The sequence below is a fragment of the Vidua macroura genome, chromosome 5 (genome assembly GCF_024509145.1).
Source record: "Vidua macroura isolate BioBank_ID:100142 chromosome 5, ASM2450914v1, whole genome shotgun sequence".
In the NCBI taxonomy this organism is placed as follows: Eukaryota; Metazoa; Chordata; class Aves; order Passeriformes; family Viduidae; genus Vidua; species Vidua macroura.
Window position 1 is genome coordinate 62999995 of NC_071575.1, and position 13130 is coordinate 63013124.

General features: G+C 38.0%; 1 protein-coding gene across 1 annotated transcript in view; it reads right to left on the reverse strand.

Moving 5' to 3' along the window:
• Positions 1 to 4335: 4335 nt before the first annotated feature.
• Positions 4336 to 13130, reverse strand: part of SEMA3C (semaphorin 3C) — a 116286-nt gene continuing 107491 nt past the window's right edge. The window contains exons 16-18 of the mRNA XM_053978120.1: positions 12857 to 12924; positions 9857 to 9987; positions 4336 to 7991 (exon numbers count right to left, since the gene is read on the reverse strand). Coding sequence (XP_053834095.1) covers positions 7578 to 7991; positions 9857 to 9987; positions 12857 to 12924 — 613 coding nt within the window. The 3' untranslated portion in view covers positions 4336 to 7577. The remainder of the gene's footprint in view (positions 7992 to 9856; positions 9988 to 12856; positions 12925 to 13130) is intronic.

The window sequence follows — 13130 nt, forward strand, 5'->3', positions numbered from 1 at the left end:
TTTTCGCCATCGTGTCGTTAGCTCCTTTCAAAATAACAGCTTGCCTTCTTGACAGGAATGAATAAACTGGCAAGGCAATTCTTTCTTTGTTAATCTCTAGCTGGTCTCCAGCAACACTAGAAAATGAACTGTCTCTAACTCCATGTGAGGCTCCTTGGCCTGTGTGTACTGCATCCCAACAGCCTCTCTGTAGGGAGGGGGGTGACTATCATTCTCCAGAGGGCCAGGTGGTTACCAAATGGCACCAAACATTATTCCTTACTTCTGGAGCCCTGGACAGCTCAGCAGGCATGGTACTCTCTGCTTTAACCATTTCCTCATAGCTCAGACATCTCTAGCTGGAAGGCACAGCACAGGAGAGACCCATGCATAGGAAAAACCCATATGCAGGTAAATATAATTAATCTTTCTAATCCCTAAAAAATTTGCAAAGGGAAGAAAACTTATAATCTCCTTATTGTCCCATATATGTGAAGGAGGCACCTGGATTTGTTGCTGTACTAATAAAAGTGATCTTTCTCTTCTGTGGCAAAAGCTTTTACTCCTGTGTTCTTACCAAAGAACACAGTCTCAGGAAAAACTTTTGTGCTCTCTGGTTTGGATAGCTTAGACTAATTATTTTCATTATTAACCTGATATACAAAATAATTTGTCCTACAGGTAATTTAACTGAAGGTGCTTAAGACTGGCAATCTGACAAATAGATCTGTATAATATAATCTATTGATATCTTAACTCTATATCCTTAGCTATATCTCAAGTTCCCCAAAACAAAGTCCTTTAGCTAGGATACTTTTAGTGTCAGGTATGGAATAAAGAACACTCTGCAACATTAATGTAGTGCTGAAAATAATAGAATAAAATATTATTTTAATGTTTCTTGAGTGTGAACATATACATGTAGCTAGTAGTTTAGTTTCAATCTTTCTTCTTAAGCTCAAAGGCTACAAACACCTTGGGAGGTTTCATACTTTTTATATTTTGTTTGCTGACACTACAAAGCAAAAAAAAAAACTGGATGAAACAAATAAAGTGCAGCTTCTTTTGAAGATTTTAAAAGGTAATATATTTTGGAGTATTGGTGTAAAAAAGGGTTATAATAAAAAGAGTTAAATTAAAGTGGGACTATTAGCATGGGTTTAGCTGAGGAAAGGAAAAGGAATAAAGAAGAGTCCATAGACAGAAGGAGGAATAGAACCCTAGAGAAAGAAGAGCTTTTGAAGGAGGAAATTGCTTCATTTTTAACCAAAATTAAAAGGGACATAAAAGCTCTTCAAAGGTCTCAACCAGAATCTCACTGTGAGCAGTGAAAGGACCTTAGTCTTGGTGAGCTTTAACCTATGGGAAAATTGGGCTTTCAAGGCTAATATGAAAATAGTATTTGTCCATCGTATAACAACATGCAGCAGTGAAGAAATGTTCACAGTGTTCATGTAAGGACCATGGCATGTTCCATTGCTCTGTTTATTTCTGGGGTCCTGTCCTTCTCTCTGTGCCATTTTCAGCAAAGCCTTACAAATATCACAAGTTTTTTCCAAATATTGAATCAAATAATGAAATTTCTCAGGCAGGTATCATAGGCAAAAGCTTTTACTGAGGTCTTATTATCCAAAAAGCCTGAAAGGATGCCCTGGACATCATGTCTTAAGTTGGCAGCTTGAAAAAAAGTAAAAACTGCATGGCTCTTAGGGGCCTTGAAATGCAGACAGGGAGAGCAGATACTGGAGAAAGGACTACTGCAAAGAGCCAAGGAACAGCAACTATCCAAAGGGTTGTGAACCCAAGGTTAAGCAAATGCATTTTTCTTACTCCTTCCCCACACTGCATGTTGCTGCACAAGCTAGAAAACAATCCTTTTTATCAACTCTCATTTACCACAGACAACAATAATGACCATTTTTTAATTTGGCTTTTTTTTTTTCCTAAAATCCTTTGGAAAAAAATATATGGCTCTATAAAATGTTGGGTATGTTGAAATCCCTTTGCCTAAACTATCTTGAATGTGGAGCTCAGCAAACATTCAGGTTCATTTATAAGGCTAGCATATGAGGCTGTTCATTTATCAGGCATTCAAATCAGGAATAATGAAGCTGATAAAGTGCTAAGAATACACAAATGCTGTTTGCTTTGTAAAGCTGTATATGGAATTCAATAATGAACCCTGGGATATAGGACAGTCTATCACTGTAGAGTAATTATTTGTTGACTGCTGAGCCAGCTGTGTTGAATTTGCTTCTTGGTGTGTTCAGAATGCCAAAGCATCTTTAAATCTCAGACTTTAGTTTAGATTAGACATGTTAAATGACAGCACATTTTTTATTACTTACACTGTGCTAGTCTCCTGATGCTAAAAGGAAATTCTTGTTGAGATGGTACAGAACAAGGTAAGTTGGAAAGGAGAGTGAATAGAAGAGCTTTTGTTGACTAATTGCTTGTTTTTAAAATGCTCTCAGAGATGGTAATGGAAATACCTACAAGCTGTTGGTGTTTTGGGACTGTGAGGATTGATTCTGCCCATGTGGAAACAGAAGAGGACACACATTTATGTTAAAGAAAGGTAAGTAGTACATGGAAAGCAAAGCTCCTCTGTATGCAGGTAGGTGTGTGTATGCATGTATATCTGGGACCTGCTGGTATCTGTGTGTGGCTGTACTTGGGCTCAGAGCACATGAATTCACCTGGGGTGCATGAGAAGGGCTCAGCAAGCCACTTGCAGTGCAAAGGATAAAGAACCACTGCTTTCCTGAGACCTAGTCCATTGCATCATGCAAAAGCCACGATGCCACAACTTGTTTTTTTATGGCCTGCACAACAGAATTACATCTGCTAACTTCATTCTGGAGGCAACAATTAATTCCAGAGGCAACAATAATCTGGTAGCGCTGGGAGCCACACCAGTGTTGGCAGCCCCTCCCATGCAGGCAACATTTTTCACTGGTCACCTCTGGGCTTCTGTGGCTGCCTGGAGGAGGCTGTGCTTGACACTGCTCAGTCCCATGAGGAAGTGCCTGATTTCTGCATCCTGCACTTACTCAAAGGGAAACCTTAGAATGGTCTTGCCACCAGAAGGGAGACCTTAGAAAAAGCAGTAGCTCCCAATGGAGGAAGAAAAGTGATCGAACAGACATTTGAAAGTCAAGGGAGAAGCGTCAGACCTCTAGAGTCTCACATCTGATGTCCAGAGAACTCCCCATGTCTTGTTTTGCTATGGGTCGGAGCCAAGGGATCAAAACCTTAAGTGCTGAACCCTGCAGGAGAGGGCAAAAAAGAGTCAGGGAAGAAGATCAGCAAAAGGCAACTGAACAGGACGGACAGAGGATCAGACCAGGGTGTAAACCTCTGTAAATGTCCATCTGTTTTGGAGTCTTATCCAAACATATCCTACAGCATGTGGGAGGGCTTGAAAACTCAGCTTCTGACCTAGACTGGTCTGAGTGCTGAGCAGGTAACTATCCAATATCAGCACATCTAGGAACCAGCCAGTATGGAAATCCTGGAGTGAGGTCATCTTATCCAGTCACACCTCATAAAGCCTTGCAGCAACCTATCTATCTGGGAAATCAAAATGTGGGTTTAACCATCAGGAACCTTGTTGTGACGGTCAGTATTTGTGACATTTAATTTTCAATTATTATCCCAAAGAACTGACAAGGACCTATGCTTTCTTGTTAAAATCCATCTGGAAAAACAGCCAGTAAGAAGAGCAGCAGTAACACTGCTCAGATGACAACTGCAGGAAAAAGGAGCATACTGTAGGTGTCAGGCAGGTTATTTCACTCCAAGTACAAGCCAGGAAACTGGGAGAGAGCTGTGACTCCCTGTGGTGCAGCTCCAGTAGCCTGTTCTCCCTGCAGAGATGCCTGGAGAATGCCAGGAGTCTCAGCTGAAAGAATCAGGATTTCACAGAATGTGCTTTTTTGTCCCCCTCAGTGTAATAAAAGAAAAAAGCATTTACACTTCACTCCCCTCTTTTAGTTAGACATTTCTGATTTACTTTATACTCCTAGGAGAAAACAAATTTTTTTTATTCTCTTTTTAAACAATGAATAAAAGTAACCTGTTTTTATGCAAGATGCTTATATGGGATAATCTCTGAAAGAATTAATCTCTGACTCCTCATGAGTTCCTTGTTATCTCTGTGTCTGGGGCTTCAGTCCAGAGCAGGGCTCGGAACTGACCAGCTACAATACCTGATTCTCCAAATATTTTCTTGAACTTATTAGGAAAACCTAGTGAATTGCTTTTCTGTTTGTAATTAAAAAAAAAAAAAAAAAAAAAAAAAAGGAAGTTCCTTTTTTTAATGCACATCCATAAAGGGGAACCAACAAATTTTTAATTGTTGCAACACACTTTATTTCGTTGGGCATTTTAGATATTCAATTAAATAGTACTATGTTAAACTACATTTTGTTCTTTCTTACACACTATATGATGCATATTCACTGTCATGACAGTTTCATCATGCTAGGAACTTATACACAAGATTCTCTTAATAAAACACGCATATCTACAGTAACAACAATTGCAAAGAACACATTGTTAGGTCAAGATTTCAGCAAACTTTACAAACTACACAAAATAAAAAGGCAAAAAAAAAAAATACCAGTACACAGTGAAATTCTTGGCAGAGAACATATCTTTACATTTGGTGAAGTTATGCCTAGAAGTCATTTTGCTTTTGCATTTTTTTAAGGAATAAAATTATATACATTATTTAGAAATCCTCAAAATAGGAGGTATTAAATAGCACAAATAATATTACAGTCTTAAGTTTTGTTGTTACCTACAGTAGCGGGGCTACTTTGAACAAAAATTGCAGTTTGTCTCTTCTGTACATTTAAGGCCAAACACTCAGCTGATATCAACCCCAGTAGCTGTAAGGACAGCAAGGAAGTTAAATTAGTTTATAGCAGCTGAGCATCTGGTTCCTCATTTCTCTGTACATGCGGGAAGGCTCCTAAAGCATGGAAGCTTGGACCAGTTATGCACTGACAGAAGCTTATTATATTTATATACTGGAGTTCTCATGCAGCAGGAAAAATGTTAGTTTAAGTATAATCCCTTAAACAGTCATACCATAATAATGGTATATGAAGCAGCTTTAAAAATATTATTTTATAATCATATGAAATTCTGAGCTATGCTGTTGCTTTAATGGAATCCCTTATTGCCAATATTCTATTAGAAAACAGTGTAACTATAATTTCTGAGGCCTAATGGGGGCCTATTAAAATATCACTGTACCTAACCACTTAAAGGGCAATTTGTACCCTGAAATACCTATTAATCACTGTATTCCATCTGGAAGCAATTATGATTCTCACAATAGACATTAGTATCACACTAAATCTGCAGTGAATCTGCTGGGGAGATAGGAAGAGCATGGCAGCATAAAGAGAATATGCACTAGTGTCATTCCAGGAGGTAGTTCTATTTCATGGCACTTGATTTTTGGTTTGCCACTTACACACTTCAGAACTCAGTCATATTCGGGGGAAAAAGAAAAAAAAAAAAAGGAAAAAAAAAAAAAGAAAAAAAAAAAAAAAAAAAAGGAAAAAAAAGAAAACATGGAAAAAAGCCAGATTACTCCAGAACCTACTTTGCCAGCTCTTGGGGTGAAATTCATTTTCATGGAGGTCAGGGAAAGTTTCCTGATGGTTTCCATCAGAAAGATCTTAGTTATTAATGGCTGAATGTTGCAGAAATACACACTGAGTAAGGGGAGTGCTTAACTAGATGGCAATATATGAGCAGGCTGGCACTGCCGTGTCAGCAGTAAGCACACAAATTAAATTCAAAGAGATCCCACCAGCATCAAAGGGATTTAGAGACTGTTTAAATGGCGTGATCAGGGCTCATTTCCCAGCTATCCTTCATGAGGTGGTGATAAAGTGACAATCCAACTAATGGCGGATAAATACCAGTGTTACCTCCATTGCATTAAACTGAATTCACACAGCCACAAACCCAGAAGTGTTTCCCCATGCCCTGTAGAGTTACTCCCAGAGTATTCTAATAAAAGCAAAATTTTAACTTAACATAGCTCAGTTTTGAGCTGAACATCAGTTTATATTTTTGTATAATGCCATAAATAATTGTGATTTTTCTAGGGTACTCATACATTTTTAATCCCTGGTTGAACAGACTCAGTGGCTTCCAGAACACTCTTACATAGTAAAAGGGTTGATTATCTGTCCTTCTTTATGGCATTTGGGTTGCTCAAAAATAAAAAGTGATTGCATTTCCTAGGATGGCTTGGTGCACACTCACCCAATTTTCAACAAAACTTGCTTCATTAGACCTGACAGCTGCTTCTTAAACAAAAGATTTCTGTTTGAACTTGCCTCTCAAGTTATAGTTTTTGGTTTTTGACCCAAACCCATTTTTCAGTTTTATTTTTCCCTCGTTCCTTTTTTTTCCTTCTTTTCTTTTCTTCATCTACTTTTTAGCAGAGAACTGAAAATAGGGGCAAATTGAGAAAATAACATGGAAAAGAATAAGGGTACAAAGACTGGAAAATGGGAATGGTTTAATTAGAAAATTTTAGTTAAAATATTTGCAACTTTGAGAAAACAGTTGAAAAAATAATGTTTTAAAATTTTCAAAGACACTTATGACTTGTTTCCACATTGCAGACCAACTCCAACTAAATCATAGAACAGAATCTATATTTTTCATTTCTGAACAAGCACTATACAGTATATCTACATTCTGTCCTTTGAAAAGAAATTGGAGTGTAATCCTTTGAAAAGTAGCTAAAATACCTAAGTCACTTAGGTGTTTTTCAAATTTTTATGTATAATGAACATTCTCATGTTACCTTTGTGCCACTTATAAAGCTATGTAGTGTTATAGGACTCCCTATTTTAATAAAAATTAATATGAGCAGAGATATTTTAAGTTACATTCCAGAAGTCATTAATTTATTACAACTCATACTATGCACAATAATCAGTGCTTACTCTGATAAAGTAGAAATTCTTTGTTTTTCTTCTGTTTGATCCTTCATTTGACCTCTGAGCAAATGAAACAATACTACTACACTTTACTTGCTTCCTATCCGCATGCATTCACGTGATTTGATCGATGAGTGAAAGCTGTAAACCCAATATTGAGCAGTAAACAAGAAGAAACTCATATTCTTAAATACAGTGCAAGGAAATCTTAGTACCATCCTACTCTAAGTATGCATCTTAACCCAGATTCTTTCACCACCAGTCTAGCTGGTACAGTTCCAGAGCTGCAAGACTGATTTTGTAAAAAGACTGCACTGATTTTGTAAAAAATTCTATTCAGCTGTAATTAATACTGAGATGTTAAAGGTGAATCTGGATTAAGATGAATACCCAGTGCTGCTTCTAGGACAGAGCCAAGCCTAGAGTCACTAAGCATTTAGGAAAGAAAATGCTCTGAGTTATTTTCTTAGGTTACACTGCATTTAATTGGGACTCAGATCTTTTATGAGGCTTACTGGATTTTAATTTAATTTTTTATCAGATTTGCACAAATTTGTTCACAATAGACAAATATAAGCCCCCTGCACTGAGGACAAAAATATCTATTACTATAAAATAAAATTAAGATCCAGGTAATTGATTTCTTCTATTTCTACTTTTTCTGCTATTGATAAGGGCCTTTAGTTTGCTGTAGTCCCCTCTCATCTTCTGGGATTCTTCCCTCTGCTGACCTGCCTGCCTGCTGTCTTTGCAGTACTGGTTAATCATCTGCATCTCGGAGTGGCTGAAAGCCCCCACAAAGTCCTTGGGGTGGAACTGCAGTGCTCGCACCGAGCTGGCCCAGGTCCAAGGGGACCACTTGTCAGTCATGACGGCCACCATCTCCGAATCCAGCACCTTGAAATTGATCTTTGCCAAGGTCTGCTTGAAGCTGTTCTCTGTTGCAATGCAGTGGTAAAGCCCCCGGTCGCTGTCCTGCACAGAGCGAATCAGGAGCCCGTGCTCAGTAGCTATGATCCTCTCGTTCAGCTTGACCTAGAGAGCAAAAAGGCAGAAGGAACCTTTTAGGGAAGGTTATGGAACAACGGAGTATTGGACCTTCTGGTAAGCTTCACTTCAAACACGACTTTCTTCAAGTTACTACATTTTTATATAATTATCTTCAAGAGACCACCAATATTGCTACCTTTAGAAGAGAATTTACCTCAAGGAAGGCAAATCTTACTACAGAAAATGACTTAAATAATTTTATTTTTTATGTTAGAACAAACTTGATCAGGATGTAGATAAAGATGAAAATCTGGAAACCACATGAAATAGAAGTTTTCATAATGTTCAAATAGTAGAGTTTAAGAAATGAACTCTTATTTGCCCTGTTGCACTCCTGAATGTCTCTTTCAGAATCAAGAGATTGCTGCTGAAACTTAGTTGAAGAAAGGTGCGGGACCAGGGAGGCTAATTTGGCATTGAACTCAAGGCGGCTTCTCATTAAATATTTTGACTTTGAGCAGGTTCCTGCTGAACAACTCTATCTGCTCTGCAGAGTCTGTAGCCTATAAAAATTACCACCACAGTGGTCTCAAGTGGGACTTGGCTCAATGTTAACCAGGAGCACAAGTACTCTCCTATTTCCTTTCTGGCTTCAGACTCTGCACTGTTCCAGGAGATGGTCACATCATCTGAAAGAAGCAAGTTACCAGAGCTTGTTATCATCCAATTATAAATGAATGTGCAGATGTCCCTTTGCATATCAGTATGAAGTAAAAACTGCTACTTCAATCCACTGTGAAAGGAAACCATTGCTGATATTTTTCTGAATGGTTTTTCTATTTTGCTACTGTACTTTGCATTATACTTGGTTCTCTTGGGAACTAATTTACTTATTATGGTATTCTGATATTGTAAACTTTTGTAGACATTGTGGAAGATTTCCAGACATCTGAGAGCTTGAAAACTAATTAACACTTTGTTTGCTTTATTCAGCCTGTTGTACCATGAAACTGCATCAATTCTAATATATTTACTGAACATAAGAACAAAAGAAGGGAAATGTTCTGCTGAAGCAATGGGTTAAAGAATTGCACCTATTGCCAGGACATGGCTTTGAATAGTTAGAAAACTCAGTGAGACATTTGTAATTCCCCTCTGTTTTTGTAAAATGGCCTGATAGGAGAATAATACTTTACAATACTTATAACCTATCAACAGACACCACATTACTTAAAAGTTCCTTTTGAAAGATGTTTCTTTTTATTCATATAGTAAGTGCCTTGGATTTGAAATGGATTTTTCCCCTTTTATATTACTTAAGGAAGGCACATTCCCCATAAACAATCATACTGTATATTACAGTGCTGAAACTCGAGAGCCTTAGAGAGTGCAGTAATGGAAAATGTGATTGCACCATGGTGAGGAAATGCTTTTGTCAATACGTGTTCTTAGCCTGGACTAGTATCTTGCTAAAGAAACCTTTCACATTTCTCCCACTTTTGCCTTTTATCTCTTCAATGGCATAGCGGAGCTACTGCATGCTGACTTCTTCCTGAACTTTATACAAGTTCTTCCTTTTGTGCCCATTTCCTTGGATCAATAAGACGTTCTGAGTGCTGCAAACCTTCAGTTTGCAATCAGTAAGGTGCGAAGCAAAGGTTCTTTAATTTTCTGGTAGCTGTTCTGATCTGACAGAAGTCAGTGGGGCTGAGGATGAAGTCTCAGCTGTACTGAGTCTGCTCTTATTCGTATGAGTAAATGGTGGCCACTGTCCTGCATCCACACAAATTCTCCAGCTTCACTGTAGCCAGACTGCCTGATAAATACACAAACTGTTCCCTCCCTTTGTCTGGGGAGGGAGTGTTATGCTGACTGAGGATCCTCCCAGATCTCCTATTCACATCACTCACCTCTTTCCTCCTGTCATTGTCTTTCTGTAGCAGCCATTTAATGGAAGCCTGAGGAGATTTAGGTGTGCATTCCAGAAAGGTGGTGTTGTTTTTTACTCCATACTGAACTATTTCTGCAGCATTTCTGTATGCTAGAAAGAAAGAAAGAAAGAAAGAAAGAAAGAAAGAAAGAAAAAGGAAATAGGTCAGGATACTGTGAATTGTGATTTGAATAAGAAAACATGTAACTCTTTGCAATATAGATTAAATAAATTATGTCTGATTCTGACACTGGCCAAAAATAAGTAATATTTGGGAATTTTTTTTCAAAAAAATGAAATGAAATGTGAAGAAGCACATTTAGTTTCAACTACCAATGTTTTCAGAGTGACATGGTCTGTTCTGAGAAATTAGGACACCTATAGGATGATAAACTTTGCTGATGGGATAACTGAACTCAGGGATATTTTTCTGTGAAATTATCTCATTCTCTACTATTGATGCATTTAATGTATTTCTTCACAGAAGAAATTCCCCCATTTACGAGTTGGGGGAATATGGTTGTATGACCAAAATAAAGCATCACGCCCTAAAGAAGGCTCCAGCTACTCCAGCTGAGTGCAGCATCCCAGGGAGGAGAGAGAGGGCAGGCTGGGCTCCCGCTCCTCTGCTTCTCTTCCAACACAAGGAAGGGACTTGGCTCTCAACCTGAAATGTGACGAATAAGTAGACAGGCCAGCAACAGAGAGAAAGACACATTTATAACACTCCAGCAACACCTGGGCAAGTGCTGAGCATATGTCATCACTTAGACTTGTTGTGTCCCTTTATAGTCTCCATAGATGAATAATTGGCAGTCACCAGTAGGAACTTCTGGATGCTTATTGCTTGGTCCAAATCATAATATTTGTCCTCAAAACAAAGCACCTCCAGATTTAAAAACTTGTCTCATATATGAAATACATTTTTTTTTTTAGAAAGGAGCAGTGGAAATTAATTGAAATAATATGAGAACTGCAAATACCTAGAGGTCTGCATGTCTAAAATCTGATTCTGTTCTTGCACAGTCCTAAGACTGGCTTTTCTCAGACTCTACTTATTTCCCATTTTTTTCAGTTTCTTTCATCAACTAATATGTGAAATTGAAATCCATTCTTCTGAAGGAAGGAGACTTTGCCTGGTTCTAGTCCTTCAGCACATTTAGGAAGCTGTACCAAAACCAATTCTAACTTTTAGGAGAATAATGAGGAAATACTTCACATTCAAAATGCATTTCTGTAATGGCTATAAGGGCTAACACAAACATAACAATATTAAACAGACGTGAAATGAAAACATACAAGATTGCTTAGTTCTTGATGATTTATTTTAAAATGTGCCAAAAATGTTAAGTTTATACGTGCTTAGAGGTCTACCATGTTTAAAGACTTGGATTCAGCATTATGGTTCTCTATGAGCTTGGAAGATTCCTTGGCTTTGCTTGGCTCTCTGCTCTTTTGTCCTTTAGGTAGATTTCATTTTTTTCCCCAAACACAGTCATTTTGCTATAAATAGCTGTAATTATATTTTGCAAGTGTCTAAATTGCTCTTTCTTTTCATCTTTTTTTTTTTCCAGGGAAACAACTGCCATCTACCTACCCTATATCCCACTGCTGCCACCGAAACTTCCTTTACAAAGATGCTAAAATACATGAACCTATAAATACATCCACATTACAAAAGTGTCTGGAAAACAAGAAACCTATTTCACAAGACTGTCAAGGTTGAAACAATTATCCCCCCTCAGGCCAGAATGCAGACAGTTGACATTCTCACATTTTCTACATGGAAGGAGCAGACACCCACCCTTGGGACAGACAGTGGGTGGAAGGTCTCAGCACATGCCTGCAGGGGAAGACACGTAGCTCAAGTTGCTTCAACATGGATCTCTCAGAGCTCAGGTGTATTCTCTAACACTGGGGTCATCTCTTGGAATTACCTGTTCAATCTCTTCAGCTTCACATAAATGACCTAATACTGACTCATGGGGAAAGTCTCATTAAAGCAGAGGGATCTACATCCAGCTGACTGCTGTGGTCTTTTCTGATCCAGGAGATTCTTCCAACAACCAGTGGAGACTATTTCAGTAGAATTATTATTAACAGAACCTTTCACATGTAACTCTTAAAGCATTATTCTTTAATTAGAAAAACATCAATAAAAACATTTACAATAAGCTCTATTACTTGGTCACCAGGTGGTACAGATGAGAACATACTTCAAAATTCAGGCTCATAATAGAGGTGAAAGGAGCATAATTCTCTGTGTGCCCTTGGTCTGATGGCATACATTGCCACTGCCTAGCTCAGACATGCACGGGGCTGAAGAGAATTGAGCTGCCTTTATATATGTGTTTATTCCTATGACTTTGGGCATATTTGACTGGTGTCCATCTATCTGGAGAAAGTGCTGGCTGGGAGGGCAAAGCCTTTGCTCCCCTGGCCACCCTCACCATTCCAGGCTGACTAAACAGCTGGAAATAAGAGACTCCATAAAGAAATTTGGAATAGTTTTTTTTTTCCTCATGTAAAGGGAGAAGGGAATAATCATAAATCAAAAGACAGGCCAGCCTAGATCCTGCTGTTCGCTCAAAGGTGTCCTCCAAAACTCAGTATGGGATAAAATATTCAGAAAAAATCAGAGGTCCAAAGCTTAAATAAATGAAAAGGCATTAATAAAGACTGAAGGGAAACAGAGGTAGAAAAGTCCTCAAATTAACTTTACCTTTTTCTAGTCAACAGTGTCAGCTTCTCAGTTCAAGTATGCTGAACTATGTATTTCCAGGCTCAACATTTTATCATATATGTGCAAGTTTCATATAATTGCAAGGAAAGATGCTAAAACCAAATCAAAACAAAACTCAGACTTGGAAAATAATCATGCTTTTCCAGTAAACCATACTGATAATGTCAGTTATAATGAATCATATAAAGGAAAACCATGTGTGCTTTATATAGCATGAGGATCTCTAAATTACAGTACCTTTCAGGTTGAAACCTCGGCACTGAGTCAGAGGGTTTCCATGTCTCACATCTTGTCTACGGCTCCTCCTGCAATATTTTGTAAAAACAAAATATTATTCCAAGATAGCTACACTGAAAATAACAGCTTTTTTATTTGTGGATTTGTTGTATTTTGGTTTTTTTTTACTAGATCAAATGTTAGGGATAGTTCATGAACTACTGTGAGTGTGCTTTACTCTTGGCAAGCCTGTTGGTGTGAAGATACTCTTTAGGTGAAGCATTTCTTGAAGCTT